The sequence below is a fragment of the Harpia harpyja genome, chromosome 6 (genome assembly GCF_026419915.1).
Source record: "Harpia harpyja isolate bHarHar1 chromosome 6, bHarHar1 primary haplotype, whole genome shotgun sequence".
In the NCBI taxonomy this organism is placed as follows: Eukaryota; Metazoa; Chordata; class Aves; order Accipitriformes; family Accipitridae; genus Harpia; species Harpia harpyja.
Window position 1 is genome coordinate 56,900,163 of NC_068945.1, and position 14,427 is coordinate 56,914,589.

General features: G+C 42.4%; 1 protein-coding gene across 2 annotated transcripts; it reads right to left on the reverse strand.

The window, feature by feature from the left end:
• Nucleotides 1-40: 40 nt before the first annotated feature.
• On the reverse strand, nucleotides 41-9,280 carry PMPCB (peptidase, mitochondrial processing subunit beta). Of its 2 annotated transcripts, none has more exons than XM_052789920.1 (13): nucleotides 9,136-9,280; nucleotides 6,853-6,993; nucleotides 6,441-6,527; nucleotides 5,837-5,966; nucleotides 5,248-5,446; nucleotides 4,488-4,567; nucleotides 3,801-3,913; nucleotides 3,003-3,146; nucleotides 2,264-2,424; nucleotides 802-887; nucleotides 638-726; nucleotides 348-423; nucleotides 41-252 (listed from the first exon to the last, which is right to left on the reverse strand). In XM_052789920.1, the coding sequence occupies exons 1-13, from the start codon at nucleotides 9,223-9,225 to the stop codon at nucleotides 188-190; spliced, it is 1,461 nt and encodes a 486-aa protein (XP_052645880.1). In that variant the 5' UTR covers nucleotides 9,226-9,280; the 3' UTR covers nucleotides 41-187. The 2 variants fall into 2 exon arrangements, with proteins under 2 accessions (XP_052645880.1, XP_052645879.1); XM_052789919.1 differs by having other exon boundaries at nucleotides 2,264-2,427.
• Nucleotides 9,281-14,427: the final 5,147 nt, after the last annotated feature.

Sequence of the window (14,427 nt, forward strand, 5' to 3'; positions counted from 1 at the left end):
ATGTTTTCATTCCTTCCTTAATTATACAGATACACAGGACTGGCTGGTTCTTGAGTTTTAATTTTCTTAAATGCATTTCTCCAACTCAAAAGCTTTAAACAGGGGTGTAGTTGATTTTTGGGGTTTTTTGTGTTGGTTTGTTGGGTTTTTTTTAAAGCTCAAACATACTGAAAGTTCGTGTTATTCACTACTCACGAAGCCAACACATGCCACTGCAGATTTTGTTATACTCTGGAAGTTGTTCAATTGGACCTGGAAGTTAAAGAAAGTTGGCCATGACATATGCTAAACTGATACCAATTGGTGTGGAGGGGTTATGGGAAGGTAGGGAAACTTGTACAACATACCCACGGCAGCAACTGCTGGATGCTTATCATAGATGTACTTTGTGCAAACTTCTCTAATAGTCTGGGCATCAATAGCCTAAAAGGGGTAAAGAGACACCTCTGTTACCAATCCCATCTAAAAAAGTATTAAGAGCCACTGATCTTAATTTTGTATAATCCAGGGGAACAGGCAACAAAACAGTTGAAAGTTTTCTCAGTTGGAAACAGTGTAATTTCTGTATTATTACTTCCTGTAGCAATTAAATGTCTCAATGGCCTAATTTAAAAGTTGCAACGTGAGTGCCACTTACTTCAATTCTTGCCTCAAGTTCTGGAATTGGGATTCGGCGCTTGTAACACAGCATTTGTCTTCCAATGTCTTCACAGATTGGTGTGGACCCTAAAATAGGGGAAAATATGCTTCAGTTATCAGCATACAACTCCACTAAGAATAAAAAGCTCTCATAAGTCTCACCATCAAGTTGTAGCAGCATATTTGTCTTTAGAAGATTTTTCGCTCGAGCTACTTCATTTTCTGTAACACTTGTGCAAAGTCTTATCCTGAAAAATAGTTTAAATCCAAAGGCATTAAATAATGGTAAATAATGTAGCACACAAGATTGCCTGTGATATAGAGGTGCATGTACATTGGTACAGCTACCAGGCACTTCTTTTCTATAGGTAAGAGGATTTGGTATGGAAACAAGCCATAGGATGCAAAACAGCAGCATAAGAGTAGGATTTTTTGGAAGCATACCAATACACCCAAGAGCAAGTTTTTCCCCTTACAAGAGCTGTATTTCATTTTACTAATATTTTGAGCCAAATGTTGTCCATACTTGCTATCTTGAGAATAGCTGTTGCTAAGATAGTAAGAGCCAAACAATTAGAGGTAATTAGCCCAGAAGGCAATGCACTATGTCCTGGCTCTCCGTGAGATAATGATTCACCACACTGCATAAGGAACATTTCACTAGGACAGGGGGATGCATTAGATGCCTTAACACACTTTTGTCACAGGGATGGTTCATATCGTCCCTGGTGCTAAGCTGCAGCAAATGGACAGCTAAAATGATGCCATTTTCTCTACAGGTTGTTTACAAAGATCTCATAGAATAACGGTATATGAGAATTGATGCACGTAATTAAAGAAACTCTTCATTTTCAAGTTTTCTTTCAACTTTTGTTTCAACTTCACCCACTTTAAATCAGTGCTCTTAAATAATGTATGTCTGTTTCTAATCACATATGCAGTTCTAGCATTATAGTTGTACCTATGGACCTCTTTTCAATTTAGATTCATCCTCAGATGAATGAATGTTATCTAGAATCCCAGGTTTCAAAATTCCATATATAACAGCTCACCTACCTTACATCATTTCATTTCCCTGTGTACTCACTAGAGCTTTATGTAACACCACCACCTGGTACATCATGTGGGATAGCAACTGCAGAATGGGTAACTACAAATGGTGTTTGTAGGTAATTGCACATTCATTATTCTCATTCATTAATATTTACTCTTTCAGTTGTCAAACATGCAGTTCATGGGCACTGTACACTGACTTAGTAGTATTCTAAAAGGTTTGACACAGTTTCATAACTCCTGTCACTTTACAAGTCAAAAAAAAAAAAAAAAATCACTGCCACATTTTTTGTACAAGGAATACTATTATATTAACTACAGTTAATATTTATTCTTCCAAGGCAGAACAAAAACCAAACCTAAACTTTAATCTATTCACTTAAAGTAAGGGTGCCAGAAACTGGCTGTTGGGACTCTGCACTGAGCATCAAAGTTCAGAACTTGATGCATTTGTTTTTTCCAGGCAAGCCTAAGCGGAGAAACAAAAATATTCTCTTTATATGACTGCTATTTTTTTAAATTGTATTCCTCTACTGAAAATGATCTTTTAAAGAAAGAGTTGTTAGCTTACCATTCTCTCTGAACAAAGTGTACCATGTCCTGTATAGTGGATGGCTCACAGACCATATAGAGTCCCCACAGCCCTGTATCAGTGTAGCAGGTGTTGAAGGACTGGAAACTGTGACACAGGTTACCATGGCAGGCAATCTGAGCAAGTTTACTGGATAAATTCTGCTGAGGCAAAAGAAAAATACATTATTTTATGAAGTTTTTTTGAAAGTTTACTAGTCACCTCCATGGTCTCCTGTTTTCATTTCAATGATGACAGAACATGCAGTAGTATCACAGGCTCCAGCAGAAGCTACAAGGTTAATTATCAGCTCTTCATCTCAACAGCTTCTTTTCTTGCATGTAATCTCATGTTTGCAATGAACAGCCCAGATTTAAGCCAAAATCATAAAGCTACTTAGGTTCAAGAAAGGGATAGTTATACCTACAGGCTCTGATGACATACAGGTATGAAAGATCCTACTTTCCATGAGGGCTGGCACACCTCAAGTCACCTCTACTTTGGTGGTTTAGAACCAGTTCCTAAGTTTTTGCTAGATCTGGGGCAACAAATTCTCTCAGACTCATGACTGGATCCCCTTCTTCCGCTCCAAAAAAGGACCTTCAGAAATAGCCATAAAGTGGCAGTAACGCCATCAGATAGGTTTGAATGGGTCTGTATTGGCAGTACCCAAGTCCGAGAGATCTCACCAGCCCACCAGCCTCATTAAGAGCAGGAAGGTGCTTGCAGGTTGACTTACCACACCTCCTCCAAAGGAACGATCCCAGTTACCTATCAGAGTATTTGCTACCATAAGTGGGATTGTATCTGGGTGCGACCAGCCCGCTGCTTCAACAGCTATCGCAATGTGTGCCAAGGGCATCTTATCATCTCTTATACGAATCTGTGGGAACATAGGAAAGTAGCTGTAGTACAACCTGTACGCAGTAATGTATACAGGAAGTGTCAGGAGACAGACATTTCCATTACATCTGGATTATAAAGCGTGCACATAGAGAACCAAAAATCAAAGCATATGAAGCTTTATTTAACATCAGCCTGAACTAGTCTCCCCTGTGGCAATTTCAGAGCACTTTGCCATCAGCAAGCCTAATGCCACATACACAGAGAGGGCATTACAAGTCACTTTACAACTAACAGCAGCAAGGAAAGCTGACTTTCCAAAGTCCGAATACAGCTGGGAATAGAATGCAGATGCCTCAGTTCTCTGCCATATCCTTTAAATTCGTGATTCTCAACAAGTGGAAATGCTCCAACACCGTAGGCAAGGGGATAAAAAGGAAGTAGCAGCAGGGGTAAGGGAGGTATTCCTCCAGGAACTGATGAAACAGAAAAAGTGGTGGCAGTGAGGCTTGTCCAAGAAAGGTTGGAAAGTACAGCTTTGGAAAGTAGCTACTCCATTGCCCTCACTGGGGGAAAGAAACCTTTTCATCTGCTGAGTCTGTGGCTGAGCAGCTCACTCTCCTCAGCAGAGAGCACGTCAGTTGTGCCCACAGGGGATACAGGGCCCAGCTCAAAAAGCCATCCAACAGCTTACCTCACTACCTGTGAAGCTACAAGGTGGCAGGGGTGGCAGTCCTCCTTCTGGAGCAGATGGCAAGTTACCAAAATGGCACTTTGCTAGGTCAAGTAGCTCATCATGAGAGACCCCTGAACAAAGATATTTCACATATTTTGTAATGTTACTCTGTAAACACTTAATTTAAATTGCTGCAAAGTAAAGACTCAACCAAGTATTAACTTATTGTTCCCCCGCTTTAATGCCCCACTTTCAGATTCCTCACACTGCCCCATTAAACAGAGTAATATCATCAAGATCACCCTTCTTAATTCTTTTCAATAGCCTTCTATTAATATTAAATCAAATCAAGCTGTTTGCTCTCGGTTTCAAGCCTCAATGTTTTTTCTCTTTCTCCCTGCTTTCCTTGCTACTCCCCTTTTCACACTGAACCCCTTCTAGGCCCCTCTTTTCCTGCCCACACGGAAAATGACCTTGGCCTCCAATTCACTTCTAGTCACTGGTTTAAGAAGGTTTCTGGAATATTACTGAGGGGAAAAGGGAACAAAAATCCAAAGGGTATGAAGGTACAAAACACACAAGGCTAACAGTGAGCTTCCAGGACCTATTGAACAATGGGTAATTCATCATGTTGTTCCCAGGAACTTAAAGACCATGGTTTTAAGCATAGTTTCACATGATCCAGGGTGAATGTCTCATACTAACCTCCAGCAGCAGCCAGGACCATTCTGGGTCCTTTGTAATGTGTTGTTATGTACTCCACCAAGTCATTACGGTTTATGGATCTAGAAAGTCAAGGAAACATCACTACTGTGTCAGTAAAGTTTATTAGAGTAAAAAGAGATAAATGTGTAGAATAATACAATATCAAAATAATTATAAGTTCTGCCAATGCACAGAGGTGTGCATAGAGGCAGAAAGCTAAAATAAGGGTGATTTCCTAAAAAGGAAACAGGAACTTGATACATTTTGCCTTTCAAAGCTCTTCTAGCTTCCTGAGAAGGAGTGAGAATTACAGCTCAGTCAGGTGGAGACAGGATCCACTAATGATCTCATGCCAATTTGAAAACAGCACATTTAGCAGTCTCCCAGTCTGCACTGGTATAAACAAATGCTGAAAGAGCAGTGCAAACGCAGTTGTATTTACAATAATGCCCAACACCTCACCAATGGGAGAAAGAAGCATTTCCAATTTTGTATCAGATGCATTTTTAACAAACAGGAGAAAAACATGGCAAATAATGAAGACAGGCAGTAGACACCTGAAGTTCACATGCCCTTTGATGCCCACATACAGGGTAATTAAGGCAATAGGGGAATTCTTCTTATAGTTATATCCAGTGCAATTTCAGCTACCTTCTAGGGTAAAAATGAAAACTGATGCTGTTCCCTACATTTTCAGATGAGTGTTTTCAATATATAGAAGTTACTACACAATTAAAGACAGCCACAAATTTGGACATACTTGATGTTTTCAGTGGGTCCTAAAATTGTCCGTCCTAGGGCTGTCTTCTGATACGCTGTAGCATGAAGGTAATCAAAGACAACTTCTTGTAAATTGGTTTCAACCTCTTGCATCTCTCGAAGTATAACTCCTCGCTCACGCTCAATCTCTGCTTCTCCCAGGGTACTGTTCTGAATTATGTCAGCAAGAATTTCCACAGCTGATTGAAAATAGGGATGGGAATGGAAAGCGTATTTTCAGACTGCCAGAAAAATCTGGTTCCAAAAGTAAAACCCACCCCAAAGACAAAGTGGCCCAAGATTTGCCAATAAGATTTGCAAGGGGACAAAAGACTAGCTCTGCAGGAAGGGAGAAGTCCAAAAGGTATTTTCTTTCGGGAATCTAAAGACAAAAATATTTCAAATATTAACTTCCCTGCTGGCACTCGCCTTTCCAAATCTGCATTCTCACGTTCCTGTGAAGTTCAGGAAAGGACTTTTCACCCAGGAAGAAAGGGATATGCTGCAAAAGCATCATTCTGTGTTGGCTCGTTAGGAGCTGGATAAGCATTTCGTTCTTTGCTGCTTTTCTGAGGAATGAAAGCAGTTACCTCTTGGTAAGTCTTTCGAAAAAGCCTTCGCATAATACACGGTTTGTTCCCTGGATGTATACGCATTCAGATGAGCTCCCATGTTCTCAATCTCTAGTTCAAGGTCTAACTGAGATCTCTTTTTTGTTCCCTGAAATAAAACAGTAAGAAAATCAAACTAGACCCTTTAATTCACCTACTTGTCATTACTACTTCTTGTCTGGAAAAGTCAAGGTCAAGAGAAAGAAAAAGTCTTCTAGAAAGAAAACTGGAATACTAATCTCTCCAAGCTTGAAAGTAAGATACAAATCCTACTACGCTCCCAAATGAAAATAAAAAGCTGGTAAAAGGGGGACTGAGTGTCTTCTAAGACTACTACAAGAAGTTAAAAGTGAGTTAAAATTAGACCTGTGTTACTAATCTATAGTTGTGTATCAGCTACACAGACCTAGGACTTAAGTTTCATTTTCTAATGGAAACCAAAGTCTAAGTTGTCCACTTCTTTTTTTCTCTCCTCGATTTGGAGAATTCATTTATACAATTCTGACAAAGTTCTTATCATTGATCTTTAAAGATAAATAACTTAGAAATCCATTGTAAACTTCTACATCAATACTGATCTCACCTTGAAAGCCATATGCTCAAGGAAGTGAGCAGTTCCATTGTTCTTCTCATTTTCATACCTGCTTCCAGCATCAATCCAAAGTCCAACCTCATTGGGGAAAAAAAAAAAAAAGTCATTTTACCAGCTAACGATGCAGCTTTGCTGTTTTTGTGTATGAACTACACTTAGATTTTCAAGACCTATTTTTAAATGGCTTCTTCCTTAAAACGAAGCAGGTTTTCAAGAAACAGAAAAGTTTGATCTTCACAAAAAATCTAATCACATCATTTACAAAAGCCTTAAGATTTCTATTTCCTAGCTTAAGTTTTAAGAACAATTGTTAATAAACATTGAAAGAATGCAATTTAGTTCCACAAGGAAATGAACATACATGAACAGTCATGAAAAAAACTTCCCTTTACAAGTTACTTACTGTGCACGTTGAGAGTCCAGAGTCTTCAGAAGCTACTTGCAAGCCGTTTTCCAAAGGACTCACCCTAGTTTCAGGAACATTTAAGATTACTTCTGTTGCTGCTTTGGAAGCTCTGAGCCTGCCTGTTCCAACATGCACACACTGTAAGGAAAAAGCATCAGTCACGCACAGATTGTTAAGTTATATCCTAGGATGTTCTTCTGAAAAATGTATTCCTGAACTTAAACATTAAGTTTGTGGATCTTTTTTAAAGCATGCATTAAAAAGAAAAAATTCAGCACTGATTTATTCACCACGACTTCAAAACAGGGATGCATTAACCTGACTCAGAAGAAAAACATGAAGATAACTAAAATGGAGTAGTCTGCATCTGCTTCCCTCCAATCAACTGATCTGACAGAAAAGCACATTACTGTCATCAGCCAGCTACTCCGAGAGCCGCATTTGTTTCCCAGTTCTGCCAGCAAGAGCCTGCAGGACCTTGAATATATCTTTTAACATCCAGAATTCTTTTGGGTACCCACTTTCTAAAGTGAAGTGAGATATAGTCCAAGGGCCTATGTCCAGGACTGCAAATCACAGTCACCTGTTGTTCAGAACAGAGACAGATACTGAAACTGCCACCTTTTATACAATCATCTGGCAGTTAAAGCACATTAAATCAGAATGGGGTAGAAAAGAAGGGAAGATGGAAGTTAAAAAAGTTTACTGCGCTTTTTCAACATGGAGAAATTTAATTATGTATCCCAAATGCGTACTTCAAGCAATAAGCTATTCCAAAAATTCTAAATATATCAAATAAACAAAGTTTTCCCTCACCACGTAACTGCCCTAAACATGAAAGTAAAAAATCCAGCTCTCGCCCACTCTCCTCCTGGAATACCAATAGGCTAGATTTCTCAAAACTTGCATATTTTAGGATCATAGGACAATTCAAGTTTGAAGGGAACTCAGGAGGTCTCTAGTCCAACCTCCTTCTCCAAGCAGGATCAGCTGTGGTGTCAGACCAGTTTGCTCAGGGCTTTTTGCAGCTGGGTATTGAAAATCTCCCAGGATGGTGAGAAACTGCACAGCCTCTCTGGGTAGCCTGCTCCATGGCTTGACTGCCTCACAGGAAAAAACGCTTTTCATATATCCAGTTTTTCCTCTCTTGTTTCAACTTATGCCCATTGCCTCTCATTCTGCCACCATGCCCCACTGTGAAAAGCCTGGTTTTGTCTTCCTGACAACCTTCTCATAGGTACTGGCAGGCTGCTGTTAGGTCCAGCTGAAGCTGTGTCTTCTCTAGGCTGAACAAGCCCCAGACCCTCAGCCTCTCCTCACAGGGCACATGCTCCAGCCCGCAATCATCTCTGCTGAACACGCTCCAGTTCACTAATGTCCTCCTTACACTGAGGAGCCCAAAACCAGCTGCCATATACTAACCACCTGACAAGTGCAAACTAATCACTTCCTTTGATATACTGGCTGTGTTCCTGTTTGTTCAGCCCAGGCTGCTGCCAGCCTGCTCTGCTGCCAGACACACTGCTTGCCCGTGCGCAGCTTGCTGTCCTGTACTCCCAGGCCTCTTCCACAGAGCTGCTCCCCTGCCAGTCAGTTCCCAGCCTGGGTTGTTCCAAGGAATCATTTTCACTGCTAGTCTGCATTACAGGGAAGGAAAAACCTGCGTTTGAAACCAAAATCTCCCTCTCCTCTTTTTAGAAGGAAAGCTTAGGCTTCAAACTGGGAGGACAGGGAAGATGACAGAAGTGGAGAGCTCTGGGATCAGGGCCTCCGGGTAGCCTCCATCTAACCACGGGAGAGAAGAAGGGTTTAAACTTTCTCTGAGCTCCCCTGGGGTGAGCACGGCAGGACCCGTGCCGGGGCGGAGGCCCCTGCTGCCCCTCTCTAAGGCATCGCTCCGGCTCCCAGACGCTGAGCCAGCCCCGACGCCTCGGCACCGCGGGGGGCGATATGGGGTAACAGCGGCCCCGGTAAGCAGTCAGCAAACCCTGGGGCCTGCGGCACCCGGGCTCATTTCCCGCAGAACTGTGTGCCGCCGAGGGGCGGCCGCCGCCTTCACCTCAGCCGGGCGGAGACTACAATTCCGGCCATGCACCGCGGCAGCCCCCCCGCACCGCCCCTCCCCGCCTCCGCGACTACAAATCCCAGCGTGCACCGCGCCTCCCGGCCTCCAGCTCTCCCGCCCCTATTGCTGCAGCCTGAGCACCAGCGTAGGGAGCCACTGCGGCGCTTTGGCTCTCCGCAACTCCCTCCCCTCCCCTCCCCCGCTCCGCCGCCTACCCGGTCCCCCGAGCCGGACGCTCGCACAAGGCGAGCAGACCAAGGCAGGAAAAGCCTCCGAGCCGCTAAGCCAGCTGTAGACGCAGCCATCTTGGCGAGCGAGTGGGCGGGGCGGCGGCGGACTTCCGGCGGGCTGTGCGCAAGCGCAGAGGCAGCTCCCTCCTTCCCGCCTCCCCGGCCCCGCGTTCGCCTGGGCTCCGCCGTGGCCGGGCGGCACTGGGGCCCGTCCCAGCCTTGGAGTCACCACCCAGCCCCCGGTTAAAACGGCCTGGTTGCCTCTACCTGCCCGTTTCCTAACCAGCCTCTGTGGCAGTGCGGTAATCTCCCCTCTCCTCAGAGCCCCTCATGGCACTGCCGGTGGCCCCGGGAGGGGCTTGACCCCTTCGTGAGGAGCCATCGGCACCGGCGCCTCGACCAGGCCTCCGTGGTATGGGCCCAGCAATGGGAGCGAGGCCCAGTACCTGATCCAAGCTACGGAAAGTTTGTGTTCCTCGCAAAAGCGCTGTTTCCCCTGTAATTCGTATTTTCAGTGGGATGCTCCCAAACTATTCCAGAGCTGGCTAATTATAAACTGTGCAAAACAGGCCTAGGTTTTATTCGCCCTGCTCTTAGCTCCACAGAACAGTGCAATTCAGGAAAGCCAGTTTTCCTCTCAATAAACTATTACTGCCAGTCTTGGTAACCACGAAGTCCTGCGTTTCTTCAGTTAGCTTGTGAGCTGCTGGGAGTAGAACTTATTGCCCACTGAGGTTCCTTCGGCCACGTTTCCGTGCAGTGTTGAAATAGGCCATTTACGTACTGCTAGTTGAGGGCGCTGCATCTTCTGCGAGACAGATCCACCCTAACTGGGGAAATCCTGAGACTGGAACAAGATAATAACCTAAAGGCTTGTTTTATGAAGTATTCTGAATGTGTGCGACGTACCTAAGAGGCTGGACTGTTACGGATAGGAAGGCTTCATCTACAGCAGTAAATGCAGTGTTCCACCAAGGCCGGCTGGCAGCGAACAGCCCATGCCAGCGCTGGTGAACTCCTTCAGCTCCCCACACAGGACGGCCCAGGGCAGACTGCTGGGAACAGTCCCTCCCAGCTGCCAGGGGCTGGGAAAAGCTTGCGGGAACAGTACTTGACAATAGCCAGATTTGGGCTGGGAAAAGTTCTGGCAATGTACCCATAGAGGCAACTTCATTTCAGTGCCAAAGATCGTTCCTGAGCATGTGTGGAGAGTATGGTTGTGGATACATGGGTATAGACACACAGAAAGCAGTGCTTTCAGTTTTTACTTCCTGTTTAAAATTTTTACTTTTTTTCCTGGAGTTTTAGGAGCTTTTTGTTTGCATAATCAAGTATTATCTCAAAAATGAAGGAAAAACAGAGGTGAAATTCTATTATTTGTCCAAGCCCCACAGTGTGTTAAGTGTGACACAATACAAAGAACCAAAATACTACTTAAAAAAAAAAAACTGTACTACATATGCTGGGGGGAAGGCACTGTGTTTTGGTACTATTTTCCTAAGCCAGGAACTCCCCTCTGCCTCAGACTGCAGCACAGTACTTCTGGCATCCTCTGCCTCAGTACAGATACTACAAACCTTCCCTACTGCTGTGTTGCTCTGCTCCAAAAACAGAGAGAAAGCTGGGCTCCCGGCAGATGATCAGAAGGAAAAGGATATTGGGCCCCAGGTGTAGAACTGGCTTTGCCCCAGGTCCTTCAGCACCTGCCTTCTGTGCCCCCTTGTGCTTTCCTTTTTAATAGATAGAGCCAGTTTCTGAAAGAGCTCAGTGCTGAGTTGATGAGTGCCCTCAGTTGCTCCATCTCTTGCCCAGGGCTCTACTTCCACGCTGGGTCTCAAAAATGGTGGGAACTGAGGATCCTTCTGCTCAGTGTGAGCTGTCTCCTGCAACTGCCAAGGTCCTGTTACTCAGAGTTGATTCACCAGCGCTGTCAGAAGTGGTGCTCCCTTCCCCCTGAAATGTTAGCAGTCACATGCAGATTTTAGGTGACAACTCCTGTGACTCACAAATGACAGTGACGGTTGTTAGTAGCTCCTGAGCCGTCTCAGATGCTAAAGCATGAGAAGGCTATTCACCGTGATTTACCTTCTCAGACTCTAAAACGTGGAGCAATGTCAGAAAAAGACATTGTATTTTAAATACATAGCTTTTCTGGAATATTTTGTGTGTGTGGGCAAGTTCTTACTCCCTTGGCAGTTCAGAATGAAATTGTACTGCCTGCCCTAAAAAATTTGCACTGCCACTTCATATGCTGTGTGCTTAAACAGCAGCTTTAATCCTGCACCAGGGCCTGTCCAGTTTCTGTCACAAGGACTGTAATTGCATGAAAATAGTAAAGCACAAAAGCATGATATACTGCATACATTTAAAAATAAAAGTGGAAACAGTTGTTAACACACTAGTTAAATACAGACCTAAATGCCAAGAAACCAGATGCTACCTAATTCGACAATGACCCCTTCATTGCGTATGTAACTGTAGATCTCTGTGATTGAAATTATTATTGTTACTGTTATTTTGCTGCCTGTACTATTTTAGTACCCACATAACCTATGTAAGAAGGATCTTGTAGCTGCAAAGTAGGCACACCCTTTCACCAAGAATTTACATTGGAGGCAAATTAGTTTCCGTGGAATAGAAACAGCAATCTTACATGAAGCTAGCTACTTGTCCTTTTTTTTTTCACTTTAGTTTCTCCCTTTTAGTTTATGCATATTCAAAAGATCCATTCAGTTCCAGCATTTTTTTGATTTCAGCTATATCTCTGTCAAGTTGTAAAATAAAAAAGCAAAGCACCAAACTGTGCATTTGAAAATTGAAATTAAGCTTCTCTTCCATTTTACAGTTAGATCTAACAGATCTCATTATGCTGGGATTTATCTCAAGGATGTTTTACCAGACTTCACTAAGCCATTAGCCATTCTCCATCCTAGAAATTTGAATCCTTGCTAGACATAGAATTACAGCTTAAGATAAACTGATTATCCTCATAATATGAATCCTACTTAACAAAATAGCAGTGTCTCATATGTAAATGCAATCTAAAATTTAGCATCCAACAAAGGTCATTAGAGAGATGCAACTTTAAATCAAGAAATGTTATTATTCACCTAAAAATGCAATAAAATAAAACAAATACTGATGTTCTAACAGTAGGAGCTGAATATATAAACATTCACCACTAAACTCTTACAAAACACTACTTTTTAAATGGTTTTAGCAATCTCTTTTCACAATGAGATTATTTAGAAATGGACTGTTTTAACAATGAATGCTCACAATATCCCTCTCATTTAGGTAAACAGTATTATCTGCAGCTTCCAGATGGAGAAAATGAACATAGTTCTTATGTGTCCAGTCTCGAACAACAATGAAGTGGAAGGGCCAGGATTAGCAGAGGGGAGTTCTATATAAATGATGTCCTTGTCATTTATCCTGCAGTCATCAGCATAATACATAAATAGTTGCCTGCCAAGTTCAGGATGCCACAGAGCCTTATGAAATGGGTAGATGATATAGGTGAGATTCTCAGGATAACAATCTGGTTCCTTCAAATCCAGACTCCAGATTTCACCCTAAGTATGAAGAGCTTTGTATTTTACACTAAGTAGCTATTTTAGATTAGCATCCTTCGTAAACAGGTTTCTGGAAAAGGACCAAATAGCACTTTTGGTTTTTAAGCAGGCTTTACCCTTCAAACTTATCAGGAACTCCACCAAAACCAGTAGAAATATACAGTCTGAATTATACAATTCCAACTGGTTTTCTGAGGAAAAGAGGTTTCCATGCTCATTACTGTGCAATATCAACCATGCTCATTACTGTTGAATATCAACCAAACTTGACACACAGATCTCAAAAATAAGGCCCCTCCTATGTCTCATGAAAATGAGCAGCCAGGAGCCATCAGCTGAGGAGAAGGCTGCAGTATCAGCTCACACACAGAGGGAGAGACTCTACAATACCCGATATGAAAAAAGATTCAGCTGGTTCCAGCACTCATAGATCTAGCTGGTTGCTTCTAGAGTAAATACTTCTACTTCATAAAACAGTTCCATGTAGTAGCAGTGAAAGTGATATAAACCAGAAATCTGCATATACATACCTGATGCATATATAACCATGTGTCAGCATGGGCTGCACACAATACTTTGAAATCAGCACTGCTGTAACTCTGAACTGGGATGACAATCTTGATATGAGCAAAGCAAGCATGATCACATTGAAAGGTTTTTTCTTTCAATTGTGTAGATAAAATATTTCTTCTGAAATAAAGAAGAAGTTCACATCAGCAAGACACAATATCACGATCAGGTTACTATAGAAGTAGTCAGGAAGAGCTATGCTGAATTACAGGTTGATTCAACCCCAGACAAGAGGCCACAGCAACTGAGCATCAGAACAGCACTACTCATGAAAAAGACCTTCAAAACTGCTGAAACAAGCACACAGTAAAAGCATTAACAATTGAAATTGCCTTCAGCTAAACTACTGTTTAGTGCTGTGTTGGCATTTTGTAGAGTCATTGTGTTCACTGTTTATTTACAATCCGCTATGTTTTTAAAGCAATGATACAGTATTGCACTTAATGAATATGCCAAAATCCTGCTGCCAGGAATTGGCTTTAGCTTAGCCAAGCAAGCAGAATTCAAACGAGCCTAAAAACATGGGCTCAAGAAACAATACTTTTTTCAGAGGAGAGTTTTTTTGTGAATAAAGTTGTTTTGAGAATACGAATCAAACTTTATGGACACTGTGTTGTCCGATTTTCATGCCAGCTGCTTACTGCCATCTAACTGATTATTTTTATCAGTATTACCTATAGGTTATCCTCCAGCTAATTAAATTGCAAATAGCTTTTCTTTCCCATGGTTAATCACTGGGCAGCAACTGCAAAGGCCTACAGGCCACTGACACTGGTCTTTTGTACTCTCGAGCTGCAAGGAAGATTGTCTAAATTAAACATAAAGGCTGTTGGCTGAATTTATAACATTTCAGTTGCTCATTAACAGAGTACTCCTTTGAAGCTGCTGATTAAAAACTTTCTTCAGGTAATATTCTAGCATTCTGTCTGCATGCAGTTCTTTTTCTCATAGGTATTTGTGCACTGAAATAAGAACAAGGGACCTGTCAGTAACTACCAAACAACTTACTGCCTGACTTCTGAAGGTTTTTATCAGAAAGATAAATGAAGGAGTTTGGGTAGTTCATAACAACACTTTTTCAAGAAGAACAAGCCAAACAAAAGATTCAGCCTGATGCAGTAACTCAATAGGA